At 36.9% G+C, this 27,683-nt stretch overlaps 1 protein-coding gene across 1 annotated transcript in view; it reads right to left on the reverse strand.

The window, feature by feature from the left end:
* Window positions 1-1,348: 1,348 nt before the first annotated feature.
* Window positions 1,349-27,683, reverse strand: part of pdhx (pyruvate dehydrogenase complex component X) — a 76,949-nt gene continuing 50,614 nt past the window's right edge. Inside the window, exons 6-11 of the mRNA XM_066701055.1 lie at window positions 26,858-27,038; window positions 21,474-21,621; window positions 15,015-15,073; window positions 9,339-9,497; window positions 3,079-3,143; window positions 1,349-2,138 (exon numbers count right to left, since the gene is read on the reverse strand). Of these exons, the coding sequence (XP_066557152.1) occupies window positions 1,874-2,138; window positions 3,079-3,143; window positions 9,339-9,497; window positions 15,015-15,073; window positions 21,474-21,621; window positions 26,858-27,038 (877 nt within the window). The 3' untranslated portion in view covers window positions 1,349-1,873. The remainder of the gene's footprint in view (window positions 2,139-3,078; window positions 3,144-9,338; window positions 9,498-15,014; window positions 15,074-21,473; window positions 21,622-26,857; window positions 27,039-27,683) is intronic.

Consider the following 27,683-nt stretch of genomic DNA (forward strand, 5'->3'; position numbering starts at 1 on the left):
CACACACACCCAGGGACACAAATGGAAATTGGGATTCAAGGCATTCAAGATAGAAAACAGGAGACACTTCTTTACACAGAGAGTTGTCACAATCTGGAACAAACTTCCCAGCGATGTGGCTGAAGCTGAAAATTTGGGAACATTTAAAAACAGACTGGATAGGATCCTTGGATCACTTAGTTACTAATGGACACCAAACGAGCACGATGGGGCGAATGGCCTCCTGTTCAAATATATTCCTTAAACTTGAGGCATTGCATTCTGCGCATTTTAATTTCCATATAAGGACACTGGTCATATTCTGTAAGCATTGTCAGATTTCCAGTACTACTATACTTCCTGTGTGCTTTCTAGTGCATCAGGCAGGGGCACACATGGGTGGGGGGGCAGGGGTGGCCATGGCCCCTCCAGCAGCCTGCCCCAACGAATGCTGTCTGTGGCCCCCTGCTAGCGTGAACGAAACACCATCAGCACCACCAACACCCGGCTAGCGTGAATGAAACACTGTTGGATATTTTAAAAATATTTCAGTATTCATTTAAAAGTAAAACAATACCTGCAGATTCTGTACAGAAGAGTATTGCTTACTATACTATACTTTAATTTTACTATAATTTAATTTATTGTATTATTTATGTATTATTTTATTTAGCTTTACATTTGTTGTACGTTTACCAGTTTGTAAAGCGCTCCGTGGCTACCCTGCGAAGGGCGCTATACAAATACAAATTGATTGATTGATTGATTAATATTTTGCTGAAAAAAAATAAAATAAATAAGACTTAGAAAGGTGAACTATGTTGTGGGAGTGTCAAGATTTGTTTTGTCTTCCTGTGTGACTCAGCATACTAAGATTAATGCAAGACTGCATGAATTTTATATGAAACATCTCTCCAAACAATAAAAAAGAATTAATAGATTTTAAATACATGTGCAGGTACAAAAAAACCTTTACATATTAACATTTATTTGGGGAAAAAATAATTAAAAAAATATACACACACAGTGTTGGGATGATTACTTAAAATAAGTATTTCATTACAGAATACAAATGACCTTATATATAAAATAGTCTAACGTAATCCAATGCAATACTGCAATCAGTAATTTAAAATTACTTTTAATAAATGAAAAAAAAAAAAAAAAAATCTCATCAGAAGTTGAGTTCAAAAACTAAAGCAATGTGTAAATATCTTCTATATTTAATGTATTTAGGTATAGCATTAACCAGTTTAGCTTTTGGAGAGAACCAATATTCTGTATTTATATAATGTTTAGGAAGTTTTTAAATTGAAAGGCAACTCAAGTGTATTTTATGTGGTTGAAGTGAAAGCAGGAAAAAAACAGATGCAATAACTATCAGATTTAATTGAATTACTTACAAACAAATATGCAGGTTTTCAACACTTATGACCATACAAACAATATTTTTTACTGAATATACAGCAGTGTAAAGATAGAGAGATTACTGTGAGAGAGGGATCAGGGAGAGAAGGAAGACTTTTACTGTACATTTAGACATACATGCAGTGATGATGTGACTTAGTAGCTAAGAGGCCAACATGTTCTTTGTTAACTTCACAAGTTCAAGAACCAGTTGAATTTACTTTAGCTTTTTAAATAAATTAATACAAAATAATAAAATTAAACATTAAAGTAAATCAAAGGAATCCCTGATGAGCACATGTCGCTCACTAGCATGTTGTATAAATTGAATGGAAAAAGGATCAAATACAATACTAATAAAAATTATTATAAAGTTGAACTGTAACAGGAAGCTATGGTGAACCTTAGACTGCAGGTTTGGTTTTACAAGCCAATTGCTGGCATTCCCTCGACACCCCATCATCCTCCAAAGCTCTGGTGGTGCACCTCAAGCCAGAGCCATGCGCTGTGGGCGCTCCAGGTTGGCACGGAACCTGTCCAGGAACTCGGAGGCTAGCAGATCGTCCACGAGTCGCCCATCACTGGAGAGAGTAACCGTTATGAGTTGCTGCTGCTGGACCCTGGGGTTGTCCTCATGGTCCAGAGAAGGTGTGAGCTCTGCCCTGGCCCGCCCCACTGCTAGGATGCAGGCCTGGGGTGGGTTTATCACTGCACTGAACCCACTGATCCCAAACATGCCCAGGTTAGAGATACTGGCAGAAACATGGAAAGAGGAACAAAGGAGGTTTAGAGAATGTACTGATCATTAGAAAAGCATTGACTGTTGTCACAATCCCAATAACCAGCTGGACAGGAAAATGCAGTTGGCAAATAATTACATTATAATATCAACTAATTTTGCACTTATTTGTCTTTCTTCATTGAAGAAACCAGGCTGAATTACAGTGACTGCCCAGTAGTAGGTGCTAGCAAATGCAAATATTTTGGTTTGATTTAGCTGGTATTTATATTGTTTCAGTGCTTAAACAAATATTTATTTATTTACATATTTATTTGTGTATCCCATGAAGTAGTGCTAGTTGATTTTATGTACATATTGTGGTTAGAGAATTGTTTAACCATCGGTTGTTTACATTTAGCAAATCATGAGTACAGGTGGCTGTGTGTGATTTGCAGGGTGGAGTGATATAGAGTATATATTATAAAAGGAATATCTATAATACAAACAATGCAAATAGGCACAATTGTAAACACCAAGCAGGTTCTGTTTCTTGTAACATGTTTTTGCACTGACAAAAAAGTCTTTCCATCAGGGGAGTTGGAAGACCGTATTTAGTGGGGCATCAGCCCCCCTAAAAATATTTTAACAAGTTGTGGAGAACCCCCCCACGCTAACACTGCAGAAAACACTGTCAGCACCCCACTACTAACACCGCGGAAAACACCATCAGCACCCCACCCTCCGTTAACACTGCAGAGAAAACACCTTCAGCACCCAACCCCCCCTCCCGCTAACACCATCTTCAGCAAGTCTGACAAAACACCATTATCAAGCCCCCTGTAAGTTTCAGTTGAGGAACGCCCCTGCTTTCCACATTATTAATATTAATAATAAACACTGACAATAATAATTAAACACTTGATGTTCCACTTGTTACTAGAAACAGGTAAAAAGACGGAAAAGACGTTTACCTAAAAGAACCACCCTGGTACTCTTCTGGAAGCAGCTTCCCATCTCTAGCTTTCTGGGCCAGTGCCTTAAGAGATACAAAGAAAACCGAAGATAACCTAGAATATCTTTAATAGAGACACAGACATGGATTAACAATCATAACTAGATTTAGAAGTTTCTAGAAACTTTGTCTGGGCGTTGTAAAATGCAAATTCAGTTGCATTCATTACAGGAGAATCAAAGCTTAAAACGTTTGAATTTGTATCCAAAATATTAAAATCATGAGGTATGAAAACTGTAATAAGGTATATTAGGACAAAGGAAAATGATTGAAGAACACCTCTACTGTAAAATTCCAATGAGAGAAAAAAAATACAGTATACTGTGGATCTGAGACCTTCTTATGAAGATACCAATGTATTTACATTGTTCTTGACTCCCTTTGTCTGAATGTTTGGATAAAACTGCATTCCTACAATGTGCTATGCAGAGCGAACCTAATATCCATTGCTCACCCTGACAGACATTCAGCTTATTTAGAAAATGCTGTCTAGACTGAAACAAGACCAGCATACTTATTTAGTTGAGCGATCTACATTAAACAGCACATACTGACGTGTAATCAAATATTTAAATTATCTATTGTTATGTCTAATAATAGAATACTGTTCAGTCTGTCAGATAAACATTTGCATATGATAATGAAAATGGTTGCATTTTGTGTTACACACTCCAATTAAATTGTTACCCTTTTTAAAGTATAGTTTTTACTGAACTTTACGTAGTTTAATGTCCCAATGTACTCTGAAATTAAAGCATAGAACACAAACAATTGGAGACAAAAAATAAATCATAGAATCGTTTTGTTTAACAAAATTTACCCCCTTAAACTGACACGCCTCTGGTACCCTTAAAAGGGCACCAAATGCTTCTCTTTAATCCCATGTGTACTCTTCACTGTTGTGTTGTTTTCCATGTGTTTGGTATCCCATGAAAGCAGAGACGATCAGCTTACTAACGATGTGAAAAATTTGTTTTTTATACCCCCCCTGCATTTATGCCTTCTGAAATGGGGGGGATTTGAATTTGTAATTGTCAATATCTCATACTTCAGAATTTGAACTGGAAATGCTTTTCATGGGCCTTGTTTTAATCATTTTACTGTTTTTAATCCATTATGAATCCTCTATAATTATGCATTATCTATTCTTAAACTATTGTATTGTAATAATTATGTTTTCACATTTTTTCAATGATTTAGACAATACAATGTTTACAAGACAATGTTTTATTATTAAAATTACAGGCAAATGCTTCTCAGGTCAATTTTTGCTGGCCTCCTAGCAACTGTGGAATTTCTATTATCTTAATCTCAGCCAAGACAAGAACCATCTCAATTACTTGCAATTACCCATTGTTCTAAAACGTATTATATAAGGACCTACCTCACTCTCCTTGTTTGTTGGGTAGAAGGATTGTGGTGGTGTTAACAATTTTTTTTAAAGATTACTTGTGTTTTTGACTTGGATTGTTACTGAGAACCCTGAATTTGTGATTGTACCTGGACTGGCTGAGGACCCACTGCCTACCAATTTGGACAAACACTTTCACAATGTCAGAGAAGCCTCTGGTGTTTAATCACTTTGAAAACTGATGGTAACAAAGAAGGAAACCGTTAAGGATTAAGGAATTGGTGTGGGAGAAATATCGAATTGGAATTGAGTTTGCAGAATTTATCAGAATTTGGAACTGAGATTAATTGAATTTAAAAGGAATTTAGGACAGTGTTTTGGATAATTAATTGATTTGATGGAATTTAAAGGGATAAAGAATTGAACTGGAATTGAATTAGTGGAATTGACCCCAACCCTGCAGTAAGTAATACTTTAATTTCACTCATCATGTATTAAGTTTTATTTTTATACATTTTCCACGGGCTTGAGTGGATTCCGTGCTTGCAGATTCCGTCTGGCCCTGCTCATTACTTTATAAAGAAGTGCAAGAATCAATATACAATTTTACATAAGAATAAATGTTTTAACAATAAAACAGTTATGTTAATCTGTTATTTATGTATATTTACAGTTTTTAACATGAATACATCTGCGTACATGACATTTTGTTATCCACTTAGATTTAACTGCCTTATCTGGTGAAAAATTTAAGGATGATACTCCATCAGGGTAGCTACATTTTCATGGCTAGAATACGGAGTACTACGGAGCTTTAGTCAGTTGTATCTCAGTGTTAAAGAGAGATTTCCTAAGATCAGAAAAGCAGTGCCTAGGGATACTAGTATATATACATACTGGCTATACATTATTAACACATTTCTTTGTTTTTGCCTTTGATCACTGAAGCATTACCACTGTAATTCAACATCAACACAATATATACAGTGGGGGAAAAAAGTATTTGATCCCCTGCTGATTTTGTATGTTTGCCCACTGACAAAGAAATGATCAGTCTATAATTTTAATGGTAGGTGTATTTTAACAGTGAGAGACAGAATAATAGCAAAAAATCCAGAAAAACGCATTTCAAAAAAAGTTATAAATTGATTTGCCTGTTAAAGAGTGAAATAAGTATTTGACCCCTTCGACTTAGTACTTGATGGCAAAACCCTTGTTGGCAATCACAGAGGTCAGACGTTTCTTGTAGTTGGCCACCAGGTTTGCACACATCTCAGGTCATTAAGGTTTCGAGGCTGACGTTTGGCAACTCGAACCTTCAACTCCCTCCACAGATTTTCTATGGGATTAATGTCTATAGACTGGCTAGGCCACTCCAGGACCTTAATGTGCTTCTTATTGAGCCACTCCTTTGTTGCCTTGGCTGTGTGTTTTGGGTCATTGTCATGCTGGAATACCCATCCACGACCCATTTTCAATGCCCTGGCTGAGGAAAGGAGGTTCTCACCCAAGATTTGACGGTACATGGCCCCGTCCATCGTCCCTTTGATGCGGTGCAGTTGTCCTGTCCCCTTAGCAGAAAAACACCCCCAAAGCATAATGTTTCCACCTCCATGTTTGACGGTGGGGATGGTGTTCTTACGGTCATTCCTCCTCCTCCAAACACGGCGAGTTGAGTTGATGTCAAAGAGCTTGATTTTGGTCTCATCTGACCACAACACTTATACCCAGTTCTCCTCTGAATCATTCAGATGTTGACAAACTTCAGACGGGCCTGTACATGTGCTTTCTTGAGCAGGGGGACCTTGTGGGCGCTGCAGGATTTCAGTCCTTCACAGCGTAGTGTGTTACCAATTGTTTTCTTGGTGACTATGGTCCCAGCTGCCTTGAGATCATTAACAAGATCCTCCCGTGTAGTTCTGGGCCGATTCCTCACCGTTCTCATGATCATTGAAACTCCACGAGGTGAGATCTTGCATGGAACCCCAGACCGAGGGAGACTGACAGTTATTTTGTGTTTCTTCCATTTGCAAATCATCGCACCAACTGTTGTCACCTTCTCAGCAAGCTGCTTGGTGATGGTCTTGTAGCCCATTCCAGCCTTGTGTAGGTCTGCAATCTTGTCTTGGTCTTGGCCATGGTGGAGAGTTTGGAATCTGATTGATTGATTGCTTCTGTGGACAGGTGTCTTTTATACAGGTAACGAGCTGAGAGTTAAGAGAGTGCTCCTAATCTCAGCTCGTTACCTGCATAAAAGACACCTGGGAGGCAGAAATCTTGCTGATCGATAGGGGATCAAATACTTATTTCCCTCATTAACATGCAAATCAATTTATAACTTTTTTGAAATGCGTTTTTCTGGATTTTTTTGTTGTTATTCTGTCTCTCACTGTTAAAATACAACTACCATTAAAATTATAGACTGATCATTTCTTTGTCAGTGGGCAAATGTACAAAATCAGCAGGGGATCAAATACTTTTTTCCCTCACTGTATATGTACTCTACCTTAAAGGGTTCATAGAGACTTCATCAGTATAATCGATATAATATGAATTTGTCTACTTCATTATGATTCAATGGTTTTCCAAACAAATGGATTACGCAGGGCAGGAAAGATTTATAAATGTAAACGTGTGCTATGAGGAGACAGACTTGCTTTTTCTGAAAATACCTCAAAGCATTATAGCATGAGGCTTGAATATATATTTTTCAAATTTCCCTTCATCTTCAATACTAATAAATAATACAGAATTTAAGGGCCACATAATTAGTATGGTTGCATATATGCTTGAGATCACAAGGGCATGTTTTAAGATGGTTTCAATTCTCACAGGTCTAGAATACAAATTACAGGTGCATGTTTACTGGAATCCAGGTCTGGTATAATATAAGGCTTTTTAATTTGTGATAAATTGGTTTATAGTTCCCTAGACATTAAACACTTTTCAGCTAAAATAATAACTAACATTCCAGAAGCCATCATAGCACTTTGCTTGCTCCAAATACACGATTAAGATACAAGGAAAGATAACCACACACTAGACAGACAAAAAGTCAGCACACAGTTTTAGACTACAAATGTGGCATCCATAGACCCACTCAATTTTCTGTTACAGGGAAATTGATATTGGCATGACTTCTGGACAGATACTTGAAACTTCTGGTGACGATAATTATTATTATATTACTACATAGTATTATAAAATTGGTTAAATTCATACAATTCTGTTCCGGTTTAAGACTACAGACATCTGATGAATTATAAGGTTAACAAATGCAAACTGTATACAGATAGCAATAATGTACATTATAAATATCAAATGGGTGACCCTGACCTTGAGGAAACTAACTTTTGGAAGTTTGTTGATTCATCAGAGTATTCATCAAGAAAATGCGGGAGCACAATAATGGCCTATTTTTATTAATATATGATGAAACGTTTAGAATTAAAATGAAGCAAAGTATTATTAAAATCCACCTATAATACCTTTGTTTTGAATAAAATAAACTGTAAAATTTGACAGTAACTGTTGAGTAGCATAAATTATTAATTTAAAGTTTTAAAGATTTCTTCTAAATGTTTTTTTCCATAGGTTTAAGTTGTGTAACTGAAGATAATGTTGACATCAAACCTTGTGCAACTAAAGTATTATTACCAGTCATGGTGATCTTAATGCGCAAATTAACCAGGGTCTATTCAATTTTAAATTCAGAAATTGAAAAAAGTACTGGCCTTGAGAAGGCTTCAGAACAGAATCTTACAGCTCTATAAATGACTATATATACACACTTAATGTATTTAGCATAAGACACTCTTTGCTTAGATAAGCATTTTTCAGCATGCCTGAAAGAGTTCCTTCAAAGCACCTTTTTACAGCTTACATTTTCAGGCATAAAGAAATAGAAATATGTTTCCCAAACTCAAAAACTAACAGCCTATAATGTAATTTTCCTGCTGAGCTTTATGTCAGTAGCACTTCATGAGGTTTTTATTTAAGTGTGCTGTCATGCCTCAGACTGTCTTTGGAGGGGCTGAAACAGGTGTTGCTAATGACATCTTTCTTAAAGACATGTGAACTGCCTTGGTAATGCAACCAGGAATCCTTTGCTCACAGACGCATTATGAGCTGGCAAAAGAAAAAGGTGCTGTGAAACCACTTCAACATCTTAACAGACTTAATGGCCTGAGAGGCTTTGATTTGCCATACTCAGTGATAACAAGCTCCTTGAAGTCATAGACAACAACAAAAAGCAATATCATCCTAAAGACTACAGAATAGTGACATGTTTAGTCAAAATTAAAATGATAAAGATGCAAAAGTACTTGCAATTGTTTGTGGTTTGAACATGAAGTTTCCTAAAAGTAATTATGTGAATTATATTCAGGTTATTCTTTATGTCTTATAAGCAAACAACAATGTGTCCTAAATGATGCTATGGAATAAGTTGCTACTTTGTTGAATTTAGTTCAGCATACTTTAGACATCATGTGTCAGGCAATAATATTTTGCATATGAAAAGTTGTAACTTTACAGCTCCATTACAAGAATAAAAACAAAGTCTTATCAATACTATTTTGACTAACTTCATCTTTAACTGTACTCAAAAGGTCTAACTTGAAGTGAAAATGGTTTGCTGCCTTCTGATTTGCAAAACAAAATATTATGTTTAATTGTTGGAAAGCTGCTTGCTTTGAACATTTGAGTCATTCTAGTCTTTTGGAAACTATAAAAAGATTTACTTCTGTGGGTGTGAGAATGTGAATTAAAATCTTCAGAGCTGGCATGAGCTGGCATATTATACTACTACATGCATTAAACCAACCAAGAGATTAACGATGTATGAAATGATGTAAGCAAGGCCCCACCTTAGCATTAGCAGAGATTTCCTGTACCCCCTTGTGAGCAGCATCCCGAATGATGGGGGTTATGAGCCCTCGATCTGTTGCCACGGCAATGGAGATGTGGATGGTGTCAAGTGCCTTGGGCCCCTCCTCACTCCAAGTCACATTCACTTCTGGAAGCTCCTGTAAGACACATTGGACTATGTGAGTGAGCAGCAGAAGAAAAAGCTGAAGGTGTAAATAGGCTCTCCCATAGAGTAGTTTCTATTATATAAAATAGTAATTGTACATTCCATTTAAATAATGAATGTATACTACTACTACTACTACTACTACTAATAACAATAATGGATAATTGATAAATCCTTCAGATAGAAATTACATTAAGGGTCACACATAAAACTAGTTACCAAAAACAAAAACAAAACAGGTCATGCAAAGAATAATTATGATTCAGGGATTGTATTGCTCATCGCATATAAGCATCTGTGATTCATTACATACTAATGTGAGATGGCTAATTTCCCCAGACAGAACTTAATTTAAAATGATTGTAAAATACTTAATGTGAGCAATATAAAATAGTTATTTGTCCATAATGTAATTATTAAATAAAGAAAATCAAACATTTTAATTGACTGGTTATTAATAAATGTATACAACAACTAACATAAAACTGTCATTTAGTATTTTAAATTTTAACATTCAATGTATGAAGAAAAAAATGGTACTTTATTATTACAAATATTTGTTTGTTATTTGGAAACTATTTCGTACAAGGACACAAGAAACCATAATAACTAAGACAAGTTAAATATATCTTTAAATAGAGGTCTTTGTTTTAACCCCCATCAAAACAAAATAAAATAATTTGTGCACTAGAAAGTATTTACATAATGTAATTTGGATTGTACAGGGGGTGGAAGGAGTGAGTTTTCTTTACTGCTTCAATGTGTGGATTGCATGAAATTTAAAAGGTATTTATTTTTTATCAAAAATATTTTTGCTGGTATGCGGACATGTTAAAGGATGTGTTTCGTATTAAATTATTATAATGTGTAATTTCACATTAAAAATTCAGAGGCCAGCAGATACTAATGCAAAATGTTTAAAGTATTGTACACATACATATATATAATATATAACATTATGACCACTGACAGGTGAAGTGAATAACACTGATAATCTCGTTATCATGGCACCTGTCAGTGGGTGGGATACATTAGGCAGCAAGTGAAAATTTTGTCCTCAAAGTTGATGTGTTAGAATCAGGAAAAATGCGGATCAGCAGGATCTGAGCGACTTTGACAAGGGCCAAATTGTGATGGCTAGACGACTGGGTCAGAGCATCTCCAAAACTGCAGCTCTTGTGGGGTGTTCCTGGTCTGCAGTTTGTCAGTACCTATCAAAAGTTGTCCAATGAAGGAAAAGCGGTGAACTGGCGACAGGGTCATGGGTGGCCAAGGCTCACTGATGCACGTGGGGAGCGAAGGCTGGCCCGTGTGGTCCGATCCAACAGATGAGCTACTGTAGCTCAAATTGCTGAAAAAGTGAATGCTGGTTCTGATAGAAAGGTGTCAGAACACACAGTGCATCGCAGTTTGTTGCGTATGGGGCTGCGTAGCCACATACCAGTCAGGGTGCCCATGCTGACCCCTGTCCACTGCCGAAAGCACCTACAATGGGCATGTGAGCATCAGAACTGGACCACGGAGCAATGGAAGAAGGTGGCCTGGTCTGATTTGTGTTTAAGGTGTTGACTTGGCCTCCAAAGAACTCAATCCAATCGAGCATCTGTGGGATGTGCTGGACAAAAAAGTCCGATCCATGGAGGCCCCACCTCGCAACTTACAGGACTTAATGGATCTGCTGCTAACGTCTTGGTGCCAGATACCACAGCACACCTACAAAGGTCTAGTGGAGTCCATGCCTCGACGGGTCAGGGCTGTTTTGGTGGCAAAAGGGGGACCTACACAATATTAGGTGGTCATAATGTTATGGCTGATCAGTGTATATATACACACACACACACACACACACACACACACAGACAGGTAACAAATTCAAGGAAAAAACAACAATGTGTCTCTTTAAGGTGCTGGGCCATTACGAGTCGCCAGAACATCTTCAATGCTCTTGGCACAATTCTACGAGTCTCTGGAACTCTACTGGAGGGATGGAACCATTCTTCCAAAAGATATTCCCTCATTTGTTGTTTTGATGACTGGTGACTGTGAAGGTCATAGCATATGATTCACATCATTTTCAACTCATCAACCTTTTGTCTACAGGATATGATGGAAATGTTAGCCTATGATGTTGATGGATGTAATCAAACAGTCCAATCTGAGATTTGCATGATCTTTGGCATTTGCTGCAAATATATGCGCATTGGTTGGGAGAGTCTTGCTTTCTGCAGTTTATTCTCTCTTCAATGACTCTCTCCTGTAATGAACTTTGATGCCCTGATTTTGATTACCATGATCACTTGCCACGGTTTCCTATTGGCCAGGATCAATTCCAAACCCCTCATATCTCCATTGCATGTGTCTTTAAAGCAAAACATAGGATGTCCCACTGTTCTTATTCCATCTGATAGCATTTACTAAAATTGCATTTTCAAGAACCTTTGTTGGTGACTATTTTTGCTGTTCTCTGTCCTTCCAATTACATTATAGCATGATAGGAGGGTACAACTCATATGTTACAGGTAGATGTTTAGTCTTGTTGGTGACAAATCCCTCTTGCATATCAGCTTTTTTATGCGTTGCAATGTGCGTTTGGATGGAAAAACTAATCATCATGAATGATCATGAATACATTTTTTGTTCTTTAGATGAAATCAAACCACTTACTGTAATATGTGCTATATTTCCATTCATTACATTATTTACTGTTCAATCAAATGCTCTACTTTGGAATATTTAAGGACAACTATTGCTGTTACAAAAAAAAAAAATACATATATATTTAATTATGTGTTGATAGGAATGTAAAGTAAGGCATCTGTCACTAACAACATCTAAGACTTAAAAATATATCCCTCAACACAACCAAGCCTAAAGGAATGTTCTTTCGGGGCTTAAGTATTAAATGTTTGTTCACTTACTGGAAAGTGAAACAAACCAGTAGAGAAAGGACAAGAACATGGGATTTATCTTCCCGATGGCAACCTCAAGTAATAGTTAAGTTCAGTGTAGCCATACTATAAACATCTTAGAAACTGGGATAGCCTTTTAGCATGTGTCCTGTAAACAGAATCCATCAACCTACTTTAAAAAGGTATATTATATATATATATATATATATATATATATATATATATATATATATATATATATATATATATATATAAGGGTTTATTTGTTTTGGTAATACAGTAATAATGATTTTAAATTTTAACAGTCTCAAAACTCAACTCCTATTGTTTTGCTTAATATCAACTGTGGCCCAAAGGAAATAAATAATCAATATATCCACTTCATAGTAAAATTTAACTTTTATTGACAAATTACACAGTGATTATATGCAGCACTGTATAGTGGATGTGACTGACATCAACTACAGTGAGGGAGAAAAAGTATTTGATCCCCTGCTGATTTTGTACGTTTGCCCACTGATAAAGAAATGATCAGTTTATAATTTAAATGGTAGGTGTATTTTAACAGTGAGAGACAGAATAACAACAAAAAAATCCAGAAAAATGCATTTCATGTTAATGAGTGAAATAAGTATTTGACCCCTTCGACTTAGTACTTGGTGGCAAAACCCTTGTTGGCAATCACAGAGGTCAGACGTTTCTTGTAGTTGGCCACCAGGTTTGCACACATCTCAGGAGGGATTTTGTCCCACTCCTCTTTGCAGCTCCTCTCCAAGTCATTAAGGTTTCGAGGCTGACGTTTGGCAACTCGAATCTTCAGCTCCCTCCACAGATTTTCTATGGGATTAAGGTCTGGAGACTGGCTAGGCCACTCCAGGACCTTAATGTGCTTCTTCTTGAGCCAGTCCTTTGTTGCCTTGGCTGTGTGTTTTGGGTCATTGTCATGCATGAATACCCATCCACGACCCATTTTCAATGCCCTGGCTGAGGGAAGGAGGTTCTCACCCAAGATTTGATGGTCCATGGCCCCGTCCATCGTCCCTTTGATGCGGTGCAGTTGTCCTGTCCCCTTAGCAGAAAAACACCCCCAAAGCATTATGTTTCCACCTCCATGTTTGACGGTGGGGATGGTGTTCTTGGGGTCATTGGCAGCATTCCTCCTCCTCCAAACACGGCGACTTGAGTTGATGCCAAAGAGCTCGATTTTGGTCTCATCTGTCCACAACACTTTCACCCAGTTCTCCTCTGAATCATTCAGATGTTCATTGGCAAACTTCAGACGGGCCTGTACATGTGCTTTCTTGAGCAGGGGGACCTTGCGGGCGCTGCAGGATTTCAGTCCTTCACGGAGTAGTGTGTTACCAATTGTTTTCTTGGTGACTATGGTCCCAGCTGTCTTGCGATCATTAACAAGATCCTCCCATGTAGTTCTGGGCTGATTCCTCACCATTCTCATGATCATTGAAACTCCACGAGGTGAGATCTTGCATGGAGCCCCAGACCGAGGGAGACTGACAGTCATTTTGTGTTTCTTCCATTTGCGAATAATCGCACCAACTGTTGTCACCTTCTCACCAAGCTGCTTGGTGATGGTCTTGTAGCCCATTCCAGCCTTGTGTAGGTCTGCAATCTTGTCCCTGACATCCTTGGACAGCTCTTTGGTCTTGGCCATGGTGGAGAGTTTGGAATCTGATTGATTGATTGCTTCTGTGGACAGGTGTCTTTTATACAATATAATCTCAGTTCGTTACCTGTATAAAAGACACCTGGGAGCCAGAAATCTTGCTGATTGATAGGGGATCAAATACTTATTTCACTCATTAACATGCAAATCAATTTATAACTTTTTTGAAATGCGTTTTTCTGGATTTTTTTGTTGTTATTCTGTCTCTCACTGTTAAAATACACCTACCATTAAAATTATAGACTGATCATTTCTTTGTCAGTGGACAAACACACAAAATCAGCAGGGAATCAAATACTTTTTTCCCCTCACTGTATGTCTATAAAAAAAAAAAAAAGTACTAATGTGGTGTGTTGGAGCTTCTGCCGATAACAGATTGTCCCATTTTGAAATTGTGATTATTTGTTCCAATACAAACATTGTGTCACAGATACTAATAAAACAAAACCATTTTTGGGGGGGGGTTATGTTAATTCAACTACTCTTCTTGGAACACTTTGTCATGTTTATTTTTGAAAAAACTATAGAATCAATAGTATAGTTGAGATGTAACACATTATGATGTGGAAAACAATAGCAATGTCCATGATGTAATGGGTAGATTTATTTATTTAGATTATAATAATAATTACTGAAATGGAGAATGTTAAAAACTAAAATTAAAATAAAGAGCACTACATATTTAAATTAATTTGTAAAATTGCTTTAAAATGTTGTATGTACCATTTGTTCCTTGCTCAACTAAAATAACATATCTAGTAGCTGGAATTAGAGCAAAATTTAAAAAACTGATACATTGAAAGAGAAAATAATGATTTTAAAATCAGGAAAACAGTCACATGGTCTTAAGATGTCAAAATGACTTCTAATTATACAATTACCAAACATTTGAAACAAAAACAGAAAAGTGACTTACTTTAATTGTAACAGCAGCTGCCTTGATAATGAAATCATTGACCGACACCTTGATTTCATCTGCAAAACAAGGAGCAGGCTTGTTATAATAGTAAGGCTGAAATAGAAATTGGATTAAGCTGAGAAACAGAAGTGTGATTGATTATTAGCTGATAAAAACGGGAAAAAAATAAAAAATAAAACAAGGGTCTTTCTTCTAACAGTAATCAATAAATTAGCCTCAACTGAATCATAAAACTCCCTATGGACTGTAGCGCAGAATGCTATAAGGAAGAATATCAATTGACAGTATGAAAGAAGACTCCTTTTCCCTTTCTTGTTTTCAGTCTGGCGTGAGGGGTGAGAAGGTCAGACACAAGCTTCCCTGCAAAGCTTGGCTAAAGGGCACAGCGGTCTAATCGCTTCAGAATGGCTATACAAAAGCCAGTGTTGAGATTATATATACTCAACACTGGCTTTTGTACACACTGTGCTCATTTGGCAGAACAGTGTGGGGTAGCGGTGAGAATTAAAAACCAATTCTAGTCTTACCAGTTTTGAAGCAAATGTCACTAACCCCACCACCCCACCTCCTGTTGGCCCGTGGAACACCACCGCTTTATTTAATGTTCAATGTTCCAATTAAAAGGGGATTGTTCATTCTAACCTCTGATTTCTTAGCAAGCCACTGTAGAAGGTCATCAGTTTCAATGAGTGCAAAAAGTCAAAGAGCACTGTCAACCAAGATTAATATATTTTAAACAGTAGTCTCAATATATTCTTTTCATTGATCTGGTTTGTTTAAAGGGATCATGAACTTTATTTTTATTTTGTACTGTTCTCCGAGGTCTACTGATAATGTTATCAAGATTTTTACATCAAAAAACATCATAATTTAGAAGTAATAAGCTATTCTCTGTCCTGTTTTGACCCCCCTCATCGGAACACACCATTTGAATAGGCGTGGCGGATTGTAGACTCGGAAGTAAACGCCCACTGGTATGATTGGCTAACAGTTTTGCATATTTAAAAATGTTCAACTCCCCGTCAGTACACATGTGGAATTGTTTTGAAAATTTCTGATGTTGAGAAATGGCAGCCGGTGAAATTCAGCCAAACATGTTTGAGCCAGAGTCTGTACCCGAATCAGAAGACAAATGGCAAGGATACTACAGCCTGCGACAGTGTTGTAAATAATCATCTTTATTTATATTTATACTTTATGTATTTGTGAGGTAGTTAGCCTATTACATTATATTAGAGTTTAGCCGAAGACGCTACAGAAAGTGGTTTGTGTCGTTATGTTGTTAACATTTATGCATATTACACGTTTTATATTTCATTGGTTGTTGTATATAAAGTTTAGATAGTAGGCATTAATAGAGTTATATCTGACAAAGGATAATTCGTGCTGCTTCATGTAAACGAAGTATAAATGAATGTACCATCGTTTATCAAGCTGTTGTTCTTATATTCATCGTCCATCATTTTCATTAAAGTAAAAATTTGTCAATTGTTGTCTTTTTATCTTCATCTTTATCGTTTGGTTTCTGCATAGACCTGCGTTTGCCTCTCTCGTTATTTATCTACTATATGCGTTATTCAGTGGGCGGGGCTAAGCAGGCAGTAATGTAGAAGCAGGCGTTGATCTTCTGCGGAGGCAGGGTTTGGCCACACTATTACGTAATAAAGTGGCACATTCCAAATCCTGTCGTTTTTGCAGATTGGCTTCAATATAAGCTGTTTTTAGACTAACGATAAAGTTTTGAGTTCTGAAACTTACAGGATGTTTTTATAGTACAATGACCTCTTATATGTCAAAAGATCAAGGGAATTTTGATTTCTCAGTTCATAAAAAAAAAAAAAAAAACACTTAAACAAAAAAACAGCCCAGACTCCAGCTCAAATGCAATTCGAGATATCTCAAATTGCATTTGAGATCTCATTTAAAGCTCTAATCTGAGATATCTTGAAGTAGAGCATTAAACGAGATCTCAAATTGACTTCCTGTTCTACTTCAGATATCTTAAAATAGACAGGAAGTTCATACAAAACATACTTTCAAGAAAAACATTTCAATAATTATTGTTGTCTTCGGAGCCATCTTTATCATTTGGTTTCTGCATAGACCTGCGTTTGCCTCTCTCGTTATTTATCTACTATATGTGTTATTCAGTGGGCAGGGCTAAGCAGGCAGTAATGTAGAAGCAGGCGTTGATCTTCTCCGGAGGCGGGGTTCAATTTGAATTCAATTCGAGATATCTTGAAAATGGAGTTAATTTGAGATATCTGTAATTCAATTTATCTTGAATTGTATTTTGAGATATCTCTAAATGACAATTTGGCTTCAGCTGGGTCATTACTGGTCAATTAAAATATTTTGTTTTCGTAGTTAAAAAGCCCCATGTATTAAAAATGGTACAAAGCTTATGGATCATGCTTTCTATTTAAAATGTTATTGTCGGACTTGTACTGACCAATTCGTTTTCTCAAAAATGTAACCTGGTTTCACTTCATGCGTTTTTTTTTGTTTTAGTTTTTTTAAGAAAAATGTCGCCTATACGTGTACAACATCTGCACTGGATATCTACCTAATTTAAAGAACACGATAGGCACCAGTCAGTACTTTAAATAAAAACTCTGACTAGGCACAACGCTATAAATATGTATTGATGTGAAAAATAGAGAATCTGTTGAAAACTGCTGTCCTGAAGCGATCCCCGAGCAATTTGAGAGAGAATGAGCAAATCTGCCAAAAAGAATGGACAAAGAAAGCACAAAAGTTGGTAAAGACTTGCAACTGTAGTTGCTAACAGAGGGGCTTCCACCAAATATTGACTTGATGGGTCTGAATAATTAAATCAACATATTTTCATTTTTTCTATATTGTTTGCAGACTTGCCCAGCGATGGACTGGTGTCCCGTCCTGGGTGTATTCCTGTCTTGTGCCCTATGCCTGCCGGGATCGACTCCGGCTTCCCCACAACCCTCACCAGGATAAGCGGGTTCGAAGGCTGATGGATGGATGGATGGATGTTTGCTGACATTTACTATAACTTATCTTAACCTTAAAAGTATGTAATTTCACAAAATGTGATACCATAGAAAGGGACCTGGGGTTTGTTAACTACGAGAAAGCATTTGATACAATACACAAATTCAGTCATCAGCGATCTAAGGAATCAAAATATTGAGGAAACGGGCATACACACACTCCTGCCTAAATCAGATCCCCAAACATTCTTCTACATGCAGACAGGCTATATTTAGTCAACTGACAGTCCAGTACAACTCATCGTACCTTGACATGAATCGGGTATGACTACAGATGACGTAACAGAGTTCCACTTCTTTCAACAAAACACACCAAACTTTGATTGCAGTGGGCTAAGGAATGAAAACAATGGAGGACTGGAAAAACATTGCCTGGTCTGTTAATTCATGGTTTTTGCTATCCATCTGCTAATGGATGTTTTCTGCAGAATAATGCTCCTTGAAGAAATATATCTCAATTTCAGCATCAGCATCATCAGCGTATATATCGATCCACTGCTGGATGAATGCCCGTGTGTGTGTGGTTATCACAGTGAAACTCATGTGCTCCTCTTTACATAACCATGCAATATGCAATTATCGTTCACCTATGAGAATTTCTAAACATTTGACTTCCATATCTGGTCACAACTGGTCACCGTAATATGTACAGATGGTCATAAAATACCTTTAAAATACTAAAATAACTGTTAGAAACTCTTCACAACTGGGACCTAAACCACCAATATCTAGAGTAACTGTAAGATAAAAAAACAAAACATAAAAACACCTGGTTTCATATATAGGTCAGTATGTTCAAAGGTCACTGCTAAAAAACAAAAAAAGAGAAGAAAATGTGTGTGATGGTGTGCCTTCTTTTGGTGACTTATTCCACTTACTGTATGGCAGGTATTTACTTTATAACCTGAATAACATCTAAAAATACACCTTTAAAAAAGAATGGTGCCAATTGCTGATGTTGTTGAACCAAGGGATTAAAATAAAAGTATCAAAGCCAAATCCATCTGGAGCCGTGCAGTGTTACAGCATGTTCGGTGAGAGTGAAGCATTAAAGACAAAAAGACAATTATGTCTTCAGCTCTTGAAGTCCTAGATCTGTAACATGAATCTTAGTTATTATTACTTAGAATTTTATTAACATCAACTTTGAGTTACAATAGTTTGTCATAATCCTCCAAGTTCACCTGTGTATCAGAAGAGTACACTACATTTTTTGATTTAGTACAATTTCAATTTTTTTGACAATGTGTACGTCAATGTATATTTAACACATTTGTTTTAGTTGTAATCAAAACGATAAAAAAACATTAAACTTTATTAACAGGTCATCAATCAGTTTGTGTAGTATAGTATATTTAGTATAGTGCCCTTCGCAGAGTGGTGACAGAGCACTTTACAGAATAAAATAATAAACAATTAGGCATGGAGGAGTGAAAAACAAACTCCTATTGGAAGGCAAATTATTATAGGTGAGAATAAATCTCTAGGGATCCACAGCTTAAGGCCCAGGCCTATGGTTTGCTCCCCTCCAGGCAGTATAATTTTATGATAGACAGAAGTGTTGCTGCTAGCTTTGGTCTTCCCGCTAGTTGGGGATTCCTCTCCAGGCCTTAGGTTGGGGGTGGACAACTTGTATGGAATAAAAATACCTACTTGTGAGTAATGAGAGTGAAATGAGAAACAGTCAGAGTGACACAATTTGCTGGGAACCTCTCCCTCATCCTGTGAATATACCTCTACTCAGCAAAAGTGACAAATAGACGAGGTCAGGGAGGGGGAGGTGATGCTCAGATGCATGGTGACTCAGGTGCTGAGGGGTACACATAGGGGTGTTGATATTTTGATTTGAAGAAGGAAACACTTAAAATCAAGCAATAATCAGCAATTACGCACGTCTTATAACATTTCTTCACATTATGTTGCAATCTGGGTTTTTGGTCTATTCAAAAATCTTTATGATGATGAATCTACAGATCTTGGCATGGGATGTTGAGAGCTCCAGGGCCTTGCAAATATAAATCATTAAAAAATATATTATAATAATAATAATAAATTTCTCACTTCAATGATAGTCATTCTCTAGCCTGATTTTTGTGATTGCGGAGATGTACAGCTCCTAAATTCAGGGGGAGAGAACTCATAAGCCACAGAAAGGCTTTTAAAACAGGTATTTCAAAATGCTTCAGTCATGTTGTAATCATTAATAGAATTAGATTCTGCAATTTTTCATTCAATGCAGAAAGGATAATGATTACATAGCTTAATTTCTGATGTACTAGAATGGTTTACCTAATTAAAATATTTTAAAGCCACATTTTGGATGAAAGAAAATGCAAGTCTTTCAGTTTATTAGAAATAATTATTGATTCTCTATTCAACTGTCTAATGTATACAACTGTATATATTGTGTGAACTGACACAATAACTGTATTAGATATTGATACTCCCCACCAACAGGATATGGTGGCAGTGCAACTTTTTAACACATTTCCTGAGCATTAAAAGAGGAGATTGCTGTTCAGGAAGTGTTGGTAAAGACAGCCTTTGGTTAGTATTTTTATTTACACATCACAGTGGTGTAAAATCACTCATTTATAAATGTATCACAAATACAATCAACAATAAAGAATAATTAGGCAATATGCAATTAAAGGAAATCATTAAAATTATAACTATCAAATGTCAGTTGCCTATTTGAAGAGTTATACATAACAATCAAAGAGGGGGAAATTCCATTTGAAGAATCCCTTTCCTCTTAATCCACTCAACAGTACCCTGCGTGCAGCTGCATGTCTCCATATTTGTTATATAAACTAAAATTAAATTAGATGCAATATGTGAGTATTTCACATTTTAGTGTACTTCTTACCAGCTTCCCAAAAAATTATGTAAAGTGTTGCAAAAAATATGGTATCAATGTGTGGCTTAAAAATTCATCTTATTTATTTATTCATTTGTTATTCTGAAATCCATAACTTTGAAAAATGGTAGTTCAAGACTAAACTTACGAACTGATGCATTTTTATGGTTTTTCAAGAATGTTTATTAAACTTGTATTCCTGATCTGATTTTGATGTAAAAACAATGTTTGCATAACTACTTACATACGTCTGTCAGTATGTCCATATTTACAATGGGAGCAAATAAAGGAGGAGAGAATGGAACCCTTATTGTTGTTTCCAGAAAAGCAAGAGAGACGTTCTTGCTATTCAATTTAGAAAAACCCAATCTATAAACACAGCCATCAGCAAAACTGGAATGTAAAGGCAAGTTCATGGAAATTTTACTATTTGTATAACAAGTGGAAAACTTCTCTATATAGTTTGATCATGAAGTTAGGCAGAGGTTCACAGATTGTGTTCTCCCATTTGAAATGGGTTAAGCCTGAGGACCATCTACTCCAGCATAAAGCAGCAGCAGGCCTTACCTTTTGCCATTTCTTTACGCAGCTGTAGCACTGCTCCCAGATCACAGTCTATGGTGGCATAGGCATGAGGGATGGTGCTCTTCGATTCTGTCAGTCGTTTGGCAATCACACGGCGCATATTTGAGGCAGGGATTTCAGTAAAAGTACCCTGTGGAAAACAATACATACAAGACTATTTTAAACTGGCTGCAGACTGGCAATTGTTCAGTCAAAAGTACAGATGCAATGATTAATACTAACTTATTACATTTAGCTGCCTAATGAATAACAATGGACAAGACAGCACTACAATTCTAAAATTTGTTGAGAATAATATTGGGGAAACTGTAGGAATTATTACTATACATGCATTTAAAAATGAGCCTTCATAATCTGTTTGTAAACAAATATTTTTTTCCACTATAAAGTTCAGCTATAGTTGTTAGAAGGTTTTGGGACAAATGTATACTATTTCAAACGGTGAGTAAATAGGACATTTTTACATGTTTGATTCATTCTGGGTAAGTAACCTGAATTGAATAAATGCATTAACATTAATTTCACTCTCAAGGGTCTTCTGAAAGCAACTGAATCTCTTGTAGTTCTTTTTCCTGTAATTCAGACTTTTCAGAAAAAAGTAGCAAAATGAACAAATCATAGTAGAAGAAATGAAAACAAAATTGCGACATAACTTAGTCTAGAAGCTTGTTTTGGACCACATAGCCTATCTTTTAAAATTGATACCAAGTTTAGCAGTGCAAGATCACATTTGCAGTAATGCTCTAATACCTCTGCAAGCAGTTCCCATCGTAAACTTTTTTTTATTTAATAGGACCCAGCTAGTAAGATGTTCACCTAACTGTTGCCTAGAGCATGGGCTGTGTACTTAAATTAAAGGCAGTTCCTCACAAGGCAGTTCAAGTAAAACAAACAAAAGGGTGTGACTATAGCTAATTGCACAAAAGCAATAAGCAGCGGCCTACGTTGATACATACTAGTACAGTTAGGTCTCGCTGAAAGTGCAAGCCATGTGAATTTATCATGCTATCCCTATGTGGTATAAAGATTCAACAATTCAGGAATACTAAATATGCCATGTAAAACATTCATTACGTGAGGAAGTAGTTCTTAGGTTATTGTTAAACAATAATTGTAAAGTCAAAAACAAATTGTAATTTCTTGCCACGATTTTGAATTTATAGGTAAGGGTCCCAATATAAACACTCTTAAGGCCATAATTAAATTACAGTAAATAAAAAAAAAAAGTGAACCATCAATACTGGTTATAAGTGGGGAAAAAAACAAACAAAAAAAACAACCTGAAGAACACTCCCACAGAGACTGAGTTGCCTTCATGTAACGATGAGACTGAAGCCCCATTCACACTGAAATGGCGGAAAATTGCAGGCAACGTTTGCCTGCTTCTTTCCTGTTGCACCCCATTCACACTGGCTTTGAATGATGGAAAACTGCCGGCAAGGATCCATTCATTTAAAAACAGACTGAATAGGATCCTTGGATCACTTATTTATTAATGGATAACAAACAAGCACAATGGGTAGAATGGTCTCCTCTCGTTTGTGAACTTTCTTATGTTCATTCACACAGAAAACAGAGATTGCCGGCAAGAGTGCTCTAGGCAAGGGAACGAGACGCTACAGAAGCATGTGGATTCAGGAGTGGAGACACGGACCGATATCCTGGACATGTTTGTACAAGTTCGATAATTTCCCCGTTTTGCCAGTTTACTTCCATTGTGTTTACTGGGCTATTGGGTCTCGCTACCAAAAACAATTCAGGATGGAAAGGCAAATGACACGTTAATCTAGGTGCGTTGTCACGCTATGCCCAGTTCATCAGGTTGGATGGTTGTGTGTTTTTGCGGTGTGGTCACCGGACCCAGCGGTCACAGATCATTTGAACCAGTGAACCCCGTATGAGACTCGGCTCTCGGTTCATGGTCGTGTGACTAGAGCCATAGTGTGGGGTCTTGACACACTGCAGCAAAGTTAAATCAACTAAAATAAATGAGAAAAAAATGCGTTGCAGTTAGCTGACACACTGGGTCGACAATGCAAGGATGTGACGCGGCAATCACTTTCCTGCTCCATTCACGGAAAATTGCCAGCAATTACACTAGGACCCCTGCTGGAAAACAGTTTGCCGGCAATAAACCATTCACACATACATCAAAATGCCACCAAATTGCTGGCAATTGTTTCAATGTGAATAGGGTTTAAGAGACAACATAGGCTAAAGGTCTGAAAATATCAGAAAGCCATTAACTTTTAAATATAATGTCTAGTATGAATGTATATGAATGAGAGAATGGAAGAGCTCTCATATTAAAAAAAGGGTGTAAATATATATATATATATATATATATATATATATATATATATATATATATATATATAACAAATCTTACGACACAGTCGGCTTTGAAAGTGTATCATTATAGGCTGACTATAAAAGCTGTACTAATCCTTTGAAAAAAATAGTAAACTGATTCCACATTCATTAAATACATATCACTTTACATGTTTACCTATACCTACATTCTCCTTTATTTCAGGGGCAGATCACTAACCCACATCTTTGACTATCTGCTATTTTAGCTACTGTGACAACCTAGAGATATTTTTATTCCCGATTAAGCATTTCACATGGGAAAAGACAACCTCTCAGAGGCTCAGCATGTTTCAACAAGCAAAGCCCTTCACTCTTACCCTTACTCTGACTTTCTCCCTATTTGGTTTTTGGGTCAAAGCAGAAGCTCTGTACTGTGGGTTGGGTTACCACTACATACGCAATTCAAGAAGAGTGCCTGTAAAGCAGTGAAATTCCACCCCTGTTCAATACCAGTATTTATCTAATCTTTTGGGAAAACTATTTTTGTAATGCATTGTTCCAGTGCATTCTTGTCTAGGGTTGAGGAAACACAGTTAAGAGTGCAGTACTCATCAAATGTTTAAAGGAGCAGCCATGCTGCACCATAACAAGACCAAGGCTTCACCTCAGATCAGCATTTTGAACTATATGTTCTCTCACTTACACAATAACCACAAGCACAATCTGGTCCACACCACAAATTTATAAAAAAATAAATAAATCTTTATTTAAGTTATAATGCGAGTACTTATGTGTTTTATACAAATATAATTAATATGATTCATATTAGAACATAAGAACATAAGAAAGTTTACAAACGAGAGGGGGCCATTCGACCCATCATGCTCGTTTGGTGTTCATTAATATCTAAGTGATCCAAGGATCCTATCCAGACTATTTTTAAATGTTCCCAAACTTTCAGCTTCAACCACATCGCTGGGTAGTTTATTCCAGATTGTGACTACTCTCTGTGTGAAGAAGTGTCTCCTGTTTTCCGTTTTGAATGCCTTGAAGCCCAATTTCCATTTGTGTCCCCGGGTCCGTGTGTCCCTGCTGATCTGGAAAAGCTCCTGTGGTTTGATGTGGTCGATGCCTTTCATGATTTTGAAGACTTGGATCAAGTCCCCACGTAGTCACCTCTGTTCCAGGGTGAAAAGGTTCAGTTCCCTCAGTCTCTCCGAGTAGGACTTTCCCTTCAGACCTGGAATAAGTCTGGTTGCTCTCCTCTGAACTGCCTCTAAAGCAGCGATATCTTTCTTGAAGTGTGGAGCCCAGAACTGTACACAGTATTCCAGATGAGGTCTAACTAGCGCATTGTACAGACTTAACATTACTTCCCTTGTTTTAAATTCTACACTTTTGACAATATACCCTAGCATTCTGTTTGCCTTTTTTATTGCTTCCCCACATTGCTTGGATGGAGAAAGTGAGGAGTCCACATAGACTCCTAGGTCTTTCTCATGTGTTAGTATAATAGTATAATTATAGTGGACATTTTTGTTACCTGCATGTAATACCTTGCACTTGTCCACATTGAATTTCATTTGCCAGGTGTCAGCCCACAACTTAATATTATCTAAGTCCCTGTGAATTGCCTGTGCTGCCAAGATTGTATCTGCTGAGACACCTATTTTAATATCATCTGCAAATTTGACAAGTTTGCTAACTATCCCAGAGTCCAGATCATTAATATAGATTAGAAAAAGCAAAGGCCCTAATACTGATCCCTGTGGAACTCCACTAACAACCTCACTCCAGTTAGAAGTGACTCCTCTAATCGACACCCTCTGTTTCAGGAAGATTTGGAAGCTTGGAAGCAGGTTGTGGGCTGACACCTGGCAGATTCAATGTGGACAAGTTCAAGGTATTACACGCAGGTAACAAAAATGTCCACTATAATTACACTATGGGAGGAATAGAACTAGATGAAGTAAAGCATGATAAAGACATACGAGTCTATGTGGACTCCTCATTCACAAACTATTAGGGTATGTTGTCAAAAGTGTAGAATTTAAAACAAGGGCAGTAATGTTCAGACTGTACAATGCGCTAGTTAGACCTCATCTGGATACTGTGTACAGTTCTGGGCACCACACTTCAAGAAAGATATCGTTGCTCTAGAGGCAGTTCAGAGGAGAGCAACCAGACTTATTCCAGGTCTGAAGGGAATGTCCTACTGAGAGACTGAGGAACTGAACCTTTTCACCCTGGAACAGAGGAGACTACGTGGGGACTTGTTTCAAGTCTTCAAAATCATGAAAGGCACCGACCACATCAAACCAGAGGAGCTTTTCCAGATCAGCAGGGACACACGCACCCGGGGACACAAATGGAAATTGGGCTTCAAAGCATTCAAGATGGAAAACAGGAGACACTTCTTCACACAGAGTTGTTACACTCTGGAACAAACTCCCCAGTGATGTGGTTGAAGCTGAAAATTTCGAATGGCCTCCTCTCGTTTGTAAACTTTCTTATGTTCTAACTTTTTTAAATGATCCCCAAAATTAGAAAATTATTTGTGTTGTGAGGTCTAAATGTTAAATTTATGAGATTATAAGTGTCACGTTGATCTACATTGTCAACAGAAATTTTCTATTTGTAGTCTTTATTTTTTTGTTTGTTCATCAAAAATTACTGTTTACATGACTTCAAACCTACCGCTCATTTAATTATCTATCTAGATAGATAGATATGTACTGTAGGTACATATTTGGATTTCAAAACTTTTTCATAGTGTTGCCTGCTATCTACTATGCTTTTCAAGAATAGGTTGAACTACACAAGGTAGAAAGGTTCACACGTCTGGGTATACATAGATGTTAAGGTCAGAACTGTCTGGTACCTGTAATTCATAATTAGTCCCCCTGGTGCAGTAATTAATTACTGACGAATACAGATCTTAACCTATAATGGAAAGATACATTTAAATAAATATGTGAAGTGATTTAATCTTGCATCAATTACTGGCCACTTGAACTGATTTTCAATATCAATAAGTTACAGATGACACTGACCAGGGCACCTGGCTTTCCAGGAATGGAGACTGGCGGTTGAGCAGGCCGAACCGAAGCAGGTGTTGCAGGAGGGGGCTGTGGAGCTGCAGGAGGGGGCTGTGGAGATGCAGGAGATGTTTGGGCTGCTCTGGGAGCTGTCAACCCTTTAGCTTCCATCTGCTTCAGTAAATTCAGGGCATCTCTGTGGAGGGCAAGGGAAAGCTAGTTAAGTTGTCCTATAATTGATTTTGATTCCATGCTCTATTTTGCTCTAGGTTGTTGAACACTGATTCAGTAAACTGTAATGATTCAAGTTGAATGATCTTACTTAATATAGCAAATGTGTAAAATTGTGATTGCTCCTCCAATTATTTCTATTTATTAACTGATTTTTAGCAGTAATCTCCAGGATTCAATTATTTTCACAAATGTTATGCTAAATAGACTGATTATGTGGGCTTTTATGAATGTGTGTGTGTGTAGGTAACAAAATCAAAACTTGAAAGAATGTTTTGATATTATTTTGTGCATATCACTGATTTCTATGAGAGCATTAATTCTTATTACTAACAAAATACACCATATGGGATTTGGAATATTAAACAGAAGTGTAATACAGAGAAAGCAACACTTAAAGTATCACCTTGCTTGTTATTTTTTGCTGGTTTCCGCCTGCTCTAAATTATTCCAAATATAAGCTTTGTATTAGTCTACAGGTGTTTCTTTCAACCCTCCCACTGTTCTGCCCACTTTAAGCGAGTAGTTTCTTCAGCCTTTCGCTGGGATAAGAGGTTTAGTTTTGGAAGCACAAATTGAAAGTTTTTAATTAGAAAACAGCAATAAATGT

The sequence above is a fragment of the Amia ocellicauda genome, chromosome 4 (assembly GCF_036373705.1).
Source record: "Amia ocellicauda isolate fAmiCal2 chromosome 4, fAmiCal2.hap1, whole genome shotgun sequence".
Classification (NCBI taxonomy): Eukaryota; Metazoa; Chordata; class Actinopteri; order Amiiformes; family Amiidae; genus Amia; species Amia ocellicauda.